Here is a 12,565-nt window from a genome sequence, read left to right as displayed (position 1 = left end):
ATACTATACACGACTATACACTACACTATACACTACTATACACTACACTATACACTACTATACACTACACTATACACTACTATACACTATACACTAGTGCTGTACTAGTATACTACACTATACACTACACTATACACTACTATACACTAGTGCTGTACTAGTGACGAATTGGCCACGTTCTGTTTACGTGACAACCCTTACTAGTTGGCTGTGTCGGGTGGTGGCGGGTTTAACGATACAACATTTATATATTTACGCGATTTACCCCCAACAACAGCAAAAAAAACCTCCTCTGTATTGTTTATTTTTACCTCACGCAGGATCTGGGCAGGAGGAAGGGAGTAGTGGCTGTGTCGGGTGGTGGCAGGTTTAACGACACAACATTTATATATTTACGCGATTTACCCCCAACAACAACAAAACCTCCGCTGTATTATGTTTATTTTTACCTCACGCAGGATCTGGGCAGGAGGAAGGAAGCGTTGGCCAAAGTGGTGACCTTTTGAACTTGCAACTCCTGAGCTGCATGGCGTCATCGACCGAACTCCCCGTTCGAAATGGCGGTAACACGACGTCATCGCCTGGGGTTCGCGCCACTCCACTTGGGTGTTGACGTCAGGTCGTCGCCCGAGTTTCGCGCCATTGGGCTAGATCGGGGACATTACGTCACCATCCGAGTTCCCACCGAGGGACTGAGTGGGTGACATGATGTCGTCGATCGCGCGAGTTCCGATCCCGACCCTTGATGGTAAGGTGGCGTCATCACACGAGTTTCCACAAGTTTGGCTGGATAGTTGATGTGACGTTTTCCCCGGAGTGCGCGTCACTCGGCTGGTTGGGGATAACACGTCATCACCCGAGTTCTCACAACGAGGGTCGCTGGCGCCATGACGTCACCGACCGCGAGAGTTTCCCATCACGATGCTTGCTGGTGACGTGACGTCATCACGCAAGTCGGCTGGATGACGAGACGTCATCGCAGCGAAACTCCCGCCCCGGCGCAACTCAGTGCCGCGGGGGCCGACGTCATTCCGCACGCGATGCGTCGTCTGCGCAACAATGACGTCACGAGAGACCGGCGGTGCATGACGTCACGAAGCCACTCCGACTCACCACGTTGGTCGGGAAAACCGATCGACCATCGGACTTGAAGCAGGATCAGATGAATCAAATATACATTTGACAACAATAACACCACAACAACAACAGCAGCAGACATATAATGGCTCTGGCTATTGTTACAAACGCATTGAACGCGTTAATCAAGCCCGCCGGTGAGTGCAGTGTTGTTTATCATAGAGTTGGTTTGGTGAGGCGAGCGAGGTGGCCCGGTTTCTTCAGTGGCCTAGCGGTTAAATGTTGCCTTAAAGCTTTCGTGACTTGAGGAATTCTAATTATTTGGGTCTTTCGGTAAAGTCACGTAGATAGGTTGAAATAGAATAAAAACATTATTAAACACTACGACGTTTCGATCACAACACAAGCGATCGTCATCAGGAGGATGATGACGATGTGTTGTGATCGAAACGTAGTTTTTGTTGTTTTTTTGTTTGTTATTTTCTTTCAACTTATCTGCGTGACTTGACCGAATGACCCCAAAGAGTCTGACCTCAGCGGTGTCGCGTGAGGCCGCGGGTGACCTCCCAGCCGCCCTCCGCCTGCCCGCTGCTGCTGCTGCCGAGTTCGCGCCCACGGGTTCGATCCCCCGTGTCGGCGTTATAATTAATAACGGCGCATTTTTTTAAATAAAAAATTAAGATTCTTTAAAGGTGCGAAGGCTCTTTACGCGTTTAATTACTCTGGCGATGGTGGTGATGCACAGATAAATACGTTGAGCACACTCGTCAACAACAATGTGGTCTGTATAGGGAAAGTATACAGCACGTGTATGTTGCTATGAAGATATAGGGGGTGGGTTATTACCCGAAACGTCGCCAATGAAAGATGTTTTCCTTTTAAGGCCACCAAAACACACGGGAGTTTTTGACTAACGTGTTGAGTATTTTGATTCGGCCTTTGAAGTCATTGCCTCGTTGCATAACTATACACAGTGCTGTGACGACGTGATTTGCAAGTATTGTACTGTTCAGACGTTGCACTTCTTTAGCACCGGACGTAGCCAACCGCGCTCATCGGAGGTGCGCGGGGGAAGGACAACAAACTATGGGTCTCTGTGTGAGTCTGTGTGAGTCTATGGGTCTCTGTGTGAGTCTATGGGTCTCTGTGTGAGTCTGTGTGTCTCTGTGTGAGTCTGTGGGTCTCTGTGTGAGTTTTTTTAGTCTATGTGTCTCTGTGTGAGTCTGTGGGTCTCTGTGTGAGTCTATGTGAGTCTATGGGTCTCTGTGTGAGTCTATGGGTCTCTGTGTGAGTCTCTGTGTCTCTGTGTGAGTCTGTGGGTCTCTGTGTGAGTCTATGGGTCTCTCTGTGAGTGTGGGTCGCTGTGTGAGTCTATGGGTCTCTGTGCGAGTCTATGTGTCTATGTGTGAGTCTATGGTTCTCTCTGTGAGTGTGGGTCTCTGCGAGTCTCTGTGTGAGTCTATGTGTCTCTGTGTGAGTCTATGGTCTCTGTGTGAGTCTGGGTCCCTATGTGAGTATGTGTATGTATGTGAGTCTGGGTCTCTATGTGAGTGTGTGTCTCTGTGTGAGTCTATGGGTCTCTGTGTGAGTCTATGTGTCTCTGTGTGAGTCTATGATCTCTGTGTGAGTCTGGGTCCCTATGTGAGTCTGTGTATGTGAGTCTGGGTCTCTGTGTGAGTCTATGGGTCTCTGTGTGAGTATGGGTCTCTGTGTGAGTCTATGGGTCTCTGTGTGAGTCTGTGTGTCTCTGTGTGAGTCTGTGTCTCTATGCGAGTCTGTGTGTCTCTGTGTGAGTCTATGGGTCTCTGTGTTAGTCTATGGTTTCTGTGATAGTCTATGGGTCTCTGTGTGAGTCTGTGGGTCTCTGTGAGTCTGTTTGTCTCTGTGTGAGTCTATGGGTCTCTGTGTGAGTCTATGGGTCTCTGTGTGAGTCTCTGGGTCTCTGTGTGAGTTTCTGGGTCTCTGTGTGAGTCTGTTTGTCTCTGTGTGAGTCTGGGTCTCTATGTGAGTCTGGGTCTCTATGTGAGTCTGTGTGTCTATGTGTGAGTCTGTGTCTCTGTGTGAGTCTATGGGTCTCTGTGTGAGTCTGTGTCTCTGTGTGAGTCTTTGTGTCTCTGTGTGAGTCTATGGGTCTCTGTGTGAGTCAATGTGTCTCTGTGTGAGTCTATGGGTCTCTGTGTGAGTCTATGTGTCTCTGTGTGAGTCTAGGTCTCTGTGTGAGTCTATGGGTCTCTATGTGAGTCTATGTGTCTATGTGTGAGTCTGTGTCTCTGTGTGAGTCTATGGGTCTCTGTGTGAGTCTCTGTGTCTCTGTGAGTCTATGTGTCTCTCTGTGAGTCTATGGGTCTCTGTGTGAGTCTGTTTGTCTCTGTGTGAGTCTAGGTCTCTGTGATTCTGTGTATGTATGTGAGTCTGGGTCTCTGTGTGAGTCTGTGGGTCTCTGTGTGAGTCTATGGGTCTCTGTGTGAGTCTATGTGTCTCTGTGTGAGTCTCTGTGTCTCTGTGAGTCTATGTGTCTCTGTGTGAGTCTATGGGTCTTGTGTGAGTCTGTTTGTCTCTGTGTGAGTCTAGGTCTCTGTGATTCTGTGTATGTATGTGAGTCTGGGTCTCTGTGTGAGTCTATGGGTCTCTGTGTGAGTCTATGGGTCTCTGTGTGAGTCTATGTGTCTCTGTGTGAGTCTATGTGTCTCTGTGTGAGTCTAGGTCTCTATGTGATTCTGTGTATGTATGTTGAACTTCTTTCGCACCGGACGTAGCCAACCGCGCTAATCGCAGGTGCGGGGGGAAGGACAACAAAATTAACACAAAAAGCAGTTCTAAAGAAATGAGTTTCAACCTACATGATGATTTATAAGTGCATCATATCGAAAGGGAGTGCGTTCCAGACGGCCGCAGAAGCAGCAGCATCTGAAATCGCCGCGCGATGCAGCGACCCGTCTTTAGTAGGCTGCATTGATGCCCCCCTATCTGATACAAATTGATTAGCAAACAATATCTCGGAGTAAATACTCGTATTCTTGACCCTCTGTGAGCAAAGAATTTCATCAACCATTGATCATCAGAACGAGGAAAAACTCTGGACCGGCTTCGACGTGCATTGGTTTCATCAGCAGAGTCGGGTTTGCACGCAACTCATTCTGGTGAATTGCCAGACGTGGAGAGACATATACGCAGGGGGCATCGAACTTAATTGTTTAGCAGTTTATTAATGTCATCTCTTGTGGTAGCGCCTTTAATTGAACGATCACAAAGTGCTGGGCTTATGAAAATTAAAGAGTTCTATACCGGGACTCCTCTACTTAGGAACGAGTCAGGTTCCAGTGGTTCTGTTCGTAATTCGATTTGTTCGTAAGTCCAACTTTTCTCCTGCCGATTCCAAACGTGTTGTACGGCGTGTACACTAAACACGGGGGGAATGGCGTTAAAAGTTGTAAAATCTCCTGTAGATGTAGATCCCACTGGTTACGTTCTGCAGATGTAGATGCCACTTTCTTCACGTTCTGTAGATGCCACTGGTTCTTCACGTTCTGTAGATGCCACTGGTTCTTCATCTTCTGCAGATGTAGATGCCACTGGTTCTTCACGTTCTGTAGATGCCACTGGTTCTTCACGTTCTGTAGATGCCACTGGTTCTTCATGTTCTGTAGATGCCACTGGTTCTTCACTTTCTGTAGATGCCACTGGTTCTTCACGTTCTGCAGATGTAGATGCCACTGGTTCGTCATCTTCTACAGATGTAGATGCCACTGGTTCTTCACGTTCTGCAGATGTAGATGCCACTGGTTCGTCATCTTCTGCAGATGTAGATGCCACTAGTTCTTCACGTTCTGCAAATGTAGATGCCACCACCGCCATCTATTGCGTGGCGGTTGAACTTACGACTCTCGGTCCGAGCAGGCCGCTGGACCTACGGGACAGGTTTGTTCGTATCTCTGAAAGTTCCTAAGTCGAATGTTCGTACGTTGAGGAGTCCCTGTACAAGACAATACAACGAGGCCAGACGGATTGCACCAAGCCAGCACTCCGAAAGCGACGGCGGTGGAGCATGTTGACCGCGGCGACGACGCCGTGCGATGGCGTTGACGGCTCGCCGACTCAAGCGCCGCGTTTGCGATCGTCGGCAGAGCAAGCTGGCGGGACGCTGCAGCCCAGGGAAGCGCTGCTGGCGTCTTTCAGGAGCAACCTCGACGCTCTGGGATGTCTGCTGCAGCAGCCGGACGCGGCCGGGCAGGCCCTGCGGCGACTCCGAGGAGGCGTCTGCGCGAACACGAGGTGCCCGCGTCGCGCTCGGGAGAGAGGAGGCTCTCGCCCGTACTCGTTAAAAGCAAAACAAGCAAACGAACGGACGTTCTGCCGCGCGTTTTAGGTTTTTCGCGGTTGCGCTGCCACGGGTTTTTTGGTTTGCGCCACCGCGCGTTGCTCCGGCACGACATCCCGACGATTCGGCGCAACGTGCCGGTGGTTTTCGTGAGGGGCACCACGGTGGCGAGATGTTAACTCCCTCGCCTGGTATGCAGCAGGTCGTGTGTTCAATTCCGACCCCGACGCCTGTTGTATATTTGGAGTTTGCATGTTCCCCCCGTGGTCGTGTGGATTTCTGTCAATGTCCTCTGGTTTTTCCCTCCACATTTAGAATCGGCAATGAGCTTCGGGTATTTGGCCGCTGTAAATTTCCAGGTGATATGCCACTCTTTTTTTTGTTGAGCTATCATTTGTCGTCAGGTCGCTTCTGAAAAAGAGCTAAATAGCTCAGCGGGTCTTACCTGGCAAAATATAAAAAATATATATTGTTTAGTTCTAGTTTTAGGAACTGAACCTTCGGTTGACTAGTCGTTACCGTTTTGTAATTGGGCTCAGGCAGGAAACGTTACTTGAAGGGGTGATGGCTGGTGTCCCAAACTTAACGGAGGAGTCGCAGCTGAAGGAGCGAGCGTGCCCAATAATCTGCATGCCGCAGAGCTGGAGCAATGAGATCGGCCCACTTGTTGGATGGATTTCTGCATCACAGGATCACGAAGGCTTTGGGAGGCTTTCATCTGGCAGTGGGACAGATCATGATTCAACACGAACATGGTCATACGTTGCATGTATGGTATTGGTAGATGCTCATGTCACCTCCACAGCCTCCAGAGGTGGTTACCCATCAACCCAACGTTAGAATGAGTAGGTCAGATTGTATGCAGCTGTACGGACCGTCGCGTCACGTGACCACGAGCAACCGTGATGGGCGAGAGGGGGTGGCCTTCGTCCAGCAGTGGATAGGCCATGGCTGACGACGATGACGACGATGACGACGACGATGACGACGACGACGACGACGACGACGACGATGCCACGCGTGCAGCGCCCTCAAGCCACTACTGGGCCCGGCGATGGACGGCGCCGGCGGGGCCAGGGAGGGCGACGCCGCGTTCCGGTTCGGCTCCGAGTGCCTCCTGTTGCTGCTCGCGCTCAAGGCCGCCATGGCGGAGGCTCGGGCGGCCGCGGAGGCGCGACGCGGGCCGCCCCCGCCCCCCGCGGCGAGGGTCCGGACGGGCGAGGCCGCCCCTCCGCCGCCGCTGCCCGCCGACGCGCTCGGCGTAGGGCAGACGCGCACCGTGCAGGCTGCGCTGCAGTTCGCCGTCACGCTCACCGTGTGCCCGCACCTCTTGCCCGGTGAGTCGGGGAAGCCCCTGTTCGTTTTCGCGTCAGCGAGCCCGCGCGATTGGTACGTGTGTGTGTGTGTGTTCTCTCTCTCTCTCTGTGTGTCTCTGTTTGGTTTCAAAAACGGCCAATTTCTCTCTCTCTAAAATTTACCAGGCTCTCATAGGTCCATTCGCTCGTTCTCTCCCCCGGCCGCTTCGGGGTGGATTTCCACACATCTTTCTGTGTGCCTCTGTTTGTCAAGTTTCACACTTAACTTCTAATTTTAGCAATCTTTGGAGATCGTAATCAACTAGGCTATGCGTTAACTGTGTGTTAGCCGACTCTCTGTCTTGCATTACATTACATTTCCAAAAGATTTGCTAAATTTTGTTTTCTCAAACGATTTCTCTCTCTAAAATTTACCAGGCTCTCATAGGGCCATTCGATCTTCTTTCCCTCGGTCGCTTCGGCGTGGATTCATTGACATGCTAATTTCTCTCCTCTAGCAGCTGCGCCAGCAGACCCCACCTCTCTCTGCCCAACTCCCCCCTCTATTTAAGGCCTCGACACAGAGGCATTGGGTCTCTGTGTGTCTATGTTGTGTGTCTCTATCTGTGTGTCAATGTTGTGTGTCTCTATCTGTGCCTATGTTGTGTATCTGTCTGTGTGCCTCCGTGTCTGTGTTTTGTCTCTCTCTCAAATTTAATTCTACCTGATGACGGTTGCTTGTGTCGCAATCGAAACGTCGTACTCTATTATTTAATTTATTTTCTTTCTACGTAACTTTATTTTTATTTATTATTATTTTTTCATTCTTTTTTAATTCATTTTCTTCCTTTATTTCTTTATCTTTTTTATTTTCTTTCTTTCCTTCTTTCTCTTTCTGCGACCAGCTACCCGGGGGGAGCCTTTTAATCGCTCGGCAGCGCCCTCCTCCGCCCGCCACAGCCGTGCCCACAGTCGACGTCGCGACGTCGCGTGCAGCGGACACATTTCGAGTGGACCTACAAATGCCCCCTTCTCTCTCTAGCTCTCTCTCTCTCCACGCGCTGTTGTGCCACCCTCTGATGTCATTTAGCGTCCCCACTTCCTTGCCGCCCGGCGCTCGCGAGACGTTGGCTCGTGTGATTTGGCTCTGTACAATGAAAGAATTCAAGATCGAAACAGGAGGAGGATTTCGCCACAACTTTGGCTGTCGCCCGATGATGCCAGTTGTAATCACCGGCAAAGCGTCACAGCTGCTCGAATTGTAAATGTTGTCGTGGGTTTACTTTCCAACATGCCGCTGTGCTGAACTAGTAACGAATTAAATTTTGATTTAAAGCTTTCGTGACTGCAGTAATTCATATTCTTAGTTTTTTCGGTAAAGTCACGTTGAAGGGAAACAACAAAATAATAAAATATATATAAAACAATAAAAAATTCTCACGACGTTTCGACCATAACTCAAACGGTCGTCTTCAGGTGTGTTGGTTTGCATAAATTTATTTTTAAACGGCGCATTTATTTATTTATAAAAAACGTTAGCGCCACGCGCAACGATTTGGCAGTTTATTTAGGACTAGTCCATCTATATTCTGAAAAGAGGAGGGTGGAGACGAATTTTTTTATAATGTATGCTGTCTGAAAGCCACTGTAAGCGTGAACAATCAATTAAGACCTGAAATGGTTTATCAAATCTTTCCAATGATTGCTAAGATAGAATCCATCTTCTCGGTTGAAATTGTCTCTGTGCTTGTATATGTGGATAGCCTCATGAACGAATCTCTAATGGAAGCCAGATGGCTTACAAAGAACCTCTGTCTTGGAAAAGTCAATGGCATGTGAACCTACTGAATTAGAACAATGATCTGCCACGGCCGAGGTGTTGGTCCTACCGTGTTTAAGGTCTGCTTTGTGTTCACGAATGCGGTCCGAGACATGGCGTTTGGTTTCTCCAATGTAACTACTACCACAGAGGCAACTTAGTTTGTAGACACCAGGGTATTGTATGTCCGGAATCACATCTTTTACAGACGGAACCAGATCACGGATTTTATGTAATGTGTTGAAACGGACCTGGATCTTGTGTTTATTCAAGATTTTGGAGATCTTTTTTGTGATCCCTGCAATGTAGGGTAAAGTGATGGTTTTGAAAGGCTCCTCAAGAGGGTTCTTCTTCATGGTTTGAGTGATAGCTTTGCGGATTGTTTATGCAAACCAACACACCTGAAGACGACCGTTTGAGTTATGGTCGAAACGTCGTGAGAATTTTTTTATTGTTTTATATATATTTTATTATTTTGTTGTTTCCCTTCAACGTGACTTTACCGAAAAAAACTAAGAATATAATAGTAACGAATTGCCACGTTTTGTGAACGTGACAACCTCACTAATTGAATGCGTCGGGTGGTGGCGGGTTTAACGACACATTTTATATTCACGCAGTGTAACTCAAAAAAAAAAAACTTGTTGATATTGGTGGTCGCGAAAGCCCTGCCATGCGCTAAACAAAATGGAAGTCGTTGGCGTTGACTCGCAGATGGTAGTGAGGCGGCGTCCGGCGAGCCATTCTCTTCATCAGCCGTTGCGAATGGTTGGCGACAACCGTGCGTGTGTGACGGACGCCGCCGACCCCTCCCGACGATAAAGGCCACACGTGCCCACAACCGTCGGGACGTCGCGTGAGTGCGGTGGTGTCGCGGTTAGGGCGCTTGCGCTCCGAACCCGGTAACCCGAGTTGGATTCCCGCTCACGGCCAACACCGGTGACGATTTCATGACCCGGTCCTGGGCCTCCCCTAGGTCGACTCGGCCTGAAATGAGTACCCGGTGCGGTGTGTAAAAACATCGCCACTGGGGGAGACAAAGGCGGCCGGGCGCGGTGTTGGCCACCCACCCCCTCGTGTGCCACAGTGCCGGTCTTCATTCGGTGCTCGCTAACAGCACTTGGCCCGACAGTCTGTTACAGGCTACGCGGGGGATCTTTGTCTTTGTCTCGCCAGGCGTGGGCGTGCCACTGGAGAGGAGGTCATCGTACGGGGCGCTCCTCCGCTCCCTGGCGACGGCGAGCGGAGAGAGCGGAGCGGCCGCCGTGCCGCCGCTGTCGGCCGCGTGCGTGGCCCTCCTGGAGCTGTGCGAGGAGAGCACGCTGGGCAGCCTGCTGCTCACGCGCCACCTCGGGGACCTGCTCGCTGGCCTATGCCAGCTGTGCTACGCGCCCGCCGCGCAGGTGCGGTGGCGACGTGGCGGAGGGGGTTGGGGGGCGGTGGGGGTGGAGAGGGGCGGCACGGCCTTGTCGAACGAGCAGAGCCAGCGAGGCTGCCCCCCCCTTGTGTGCCCCCCCCTTGTGTGCCCCCCCTTGTGTGCCCCCCCCCCTTGTGTGCCGGCGTCACGCTCCGAATTTCGCCAAGCGGTAATAAACGACACAATTTGGGGGTTGCACGTGGCGGCACCACCGCGTGGCAGTCCCGAAACGTGCTGCGGCCTAATCTAATTCTACGTTGGCATTACGAGAGCGCCTTCGCTCAAGGGCTCTTGACGCAGCTTACGAAACGGTGACGTGGAATGAAAGAACGACTTGGATGGCAGGGGGGGGGGGCGTGCTACGAGGGTTGAGGAATGAGCGACCGCAATAGAGGGGTTACTTGGGGACCTTGAAAGGGCTACGGGGGAGGGATGGGAAGTAGCGGAGGGGCGAGGGGAGAGGAAGAGAATGGGCAGCAGATAAGAGGTGTCAAACACAGTCTAAGCTTCTAACACGTAGTAGTAGTAGGAGGCTTTCACGACCAATATTATCCACATAAGAGGTTTTTTTTGGGTTGGATCGCACAAATATAAATGTGTCGTAAAACCCGCCACCACCCGACGCAGCCAGTTAGTAAGGTTGTGTCTCGTACACAAAACGTGCCAATTAGTTACGAGTTCAGCCCACCGGTTGTGTGTTGGAAAGTGAACCCCGCAACATTTACACTAATTAGAACCAGCCTCATCCTGGAGTCCATAAATGTGTGTGCGCTGGTGTCAACCTCCTCGCATATCCTCTGTGTGTACCCAAATGGTGCTCTTTGGTTCTCTCGGTAAAGTCACGTAGCTATAAAATAAAAGAACTCGCGACGTTTCGGGCGCATGGACTCCTGCGGTCACGAAAGCTTCAAATCAAGATTACCCAAATCGTCTTGTTCACAAAACACTTTTGTGAAAGAATAAAAAAAAAACCAAACCAGCCTCATCAGGTGACAGCCGGAATTGCGGACAAACCCCTCTGCGGTCGATGCCCCCCCCCCCCCACACTCCCCCCCACAGGAGGTGGCAGCGGAGGAGAGGCGCCACTGCGAACGGAAGCTCTCCCGACTGCTGCGGAGGGTGTACCAGCCGGCCGTGGTGCGCGAGCTGCTGGTGCTGCAAGGCGCCGCTGTCAAGGTCCGTGGCCGCCGCCCTTCCACCCGTGACACCCCCCCCACCCCCCGGCATCGTCGGGGCAGCGGCGAGGGTTGTTGGCGGATCAGCGCGCAAATCTGTTGCCAATTTTCCCTCCTCGTGGGCCTCGGGGAGGTGGGGGAGGCGGAGGAGGTGCCGTACCCTGGCTCGCCAGGCGGAGGCGGTGCAGCAAAGGTGTGGACTCCACCTTGTCCCGTCTGTACGGGATAGAGTGTTTCCCCCTCGCGCGCGTCGGTTTTCCGCCGGGCGCCGCAGTTTCCTCCCTCGTGCAAGCACGCTCATTAATTGGCCGATAACGCCTTCATATACAGAGGACCGCAGAGCTTGGGCAATTGTCGGAGCCTACTCATCGCGCGCTGGCCTTCCCGCTCGTCCGATTAGCACGATTGGCTACGTAAGGTGCAAGAGAAGTTCAACGTACATGCACACACACACACACACGTCTGTGGTTCGTCGCGCCTCTTGCGTAGGGCTGTGATTGAGAGCGAATGATCCCCTGTGCGCGTTACACGTTGAAGTTCCATTCTTTTAAAGAAAAAATGTTTCGACACCGTGGCCTTCATTTTTGTTTTTTAAGATATGTTGATATTTACCCGGTGATTTTATACCCCGTGAGGTGGTACGCGACCAGTTAGTAGCCACAGCCATCGCAAAAAAAGGCATACTGTACTTGCGCAAATATTTTTCGGACCTCTGGTATACTGGAGTAGGTGGCACGTGACACAAGTAGTAGCCGCAGCCATTGCAGGAGGCATACTGGATGTGGTAAGCCTGCTTGTGGAAATGTTTTACTGGTCAATGGGAGATTGGAGTAGGCGTCATGTTATTAGTGGTTGTCCCAAGCCATTGCAAGAAGTGTACTGGATGTGGTTACCCAGGTTCAGGAAATGTTTTACTGCTAGACTGAATTAGGTGTCACGTGATTAGCGGTAGCCCGCCAGCCATTGTGAGAAGTCTACTGGATGCGTTGTGCTGGGTTGTGGCAAGGTTTTCCTCTTTGCCGGTAGGCTGGAGTGGGTGTCACGTGACTATAAGTAGCCACAGCCATCGCCAAAAAATGTCTACCGGATGCGGTGTGCTGGTTTGTGGCATTGTTCTATTGGTCACTGGTAGACTGGAGCAGGTGTCATGTGACTAGTGGGAGCCCCCAGCCATTGTTGGAGGTATACTGGATGTGATAAGCCAGGTTGCGTAAATATTTTCCGTGTCGCAGGCATACTGGCGTAGGGGGCACGTGACTTGAGCAGTAGCCGCAGCCGTTGCGAGGGATAGTACACTGGATGTGGTGTGCTGGGTTGCGGCAATATTTTCCAGGTTGCTGAGCCAGAGAGAGGCGGGTGGTGAATTTAGAAGCTTTGCCATTGGCCCAACTGCCGATGCCGGTAGATTTAATGGAACCAGTGCGGCGTGCGAACCGTAACACCGCAGGGACACCCTGCAGTTGA

General features: G+C 51.2%; 1 protein-coding gene across 4 annotated transcripts in view; it reads left to right on the top strand.

Annotated features, from left to right (window-relative positions):
• The first annotated feature begins 1,017 nt into the window (after positions 1–1,017).
• Positions 1,018–12,565, top strand: part of TANGO6 (transport and golgi organization 6 homolog) — a 235,203-nt gene continuing 223,655 nt past the window's right edge. For 2 of the 4 annotated variants that reach the window (XM_076053822.1, XM_076053821.1), the window contains exons 1-5: positions 1,018–1,274; positions 5,202–5,349; positions 6,422–6,732; positions 9,686–9,912; positions 10,986–11,102. In XM_076053822.1, the coding sequence (XP_075909937.1) occupies positions 1,223–1,274; positions 5,202–5,349; positions 6,422–6,732; positions 9,686–9,912; positions 10,986–11,102 (855 nt within the window). In that variant the 5' untranslated portion in view covers positions 1,018–1,222. The remainder of the gene's footprint in view (positions 1,275–5,201; positions 5,350–6,421; positions 6,733–9,685; positions 9,913–10,985; positions 11,103–12,565) is intronic. The other 2 variants (XM_076053823.1, XM_076053824.1) reach the window with 1 other exon arrangement.

Source organism: Petromyzon marinus, chromosome 63 (assembly GCF_048934315.1).
Source record: "Petromyzon marinus isolate PM22_M1 ecotype Great Lakes invasive population chromosome 63, UKy_Petmar_22M1.pri1.0, whole genome shotgun sequence".
NCBI lineage: Eukaryota > Metazoa > Chordata > Hyperoartia > Petromyzontiformes > Petromyzontidae > Petromyzon > Petromyzon marinus.
Note: the sequence above shows the minus strand (reverse complement) of the source record. Positions and strands in the feature narration are given on the sequence as shown.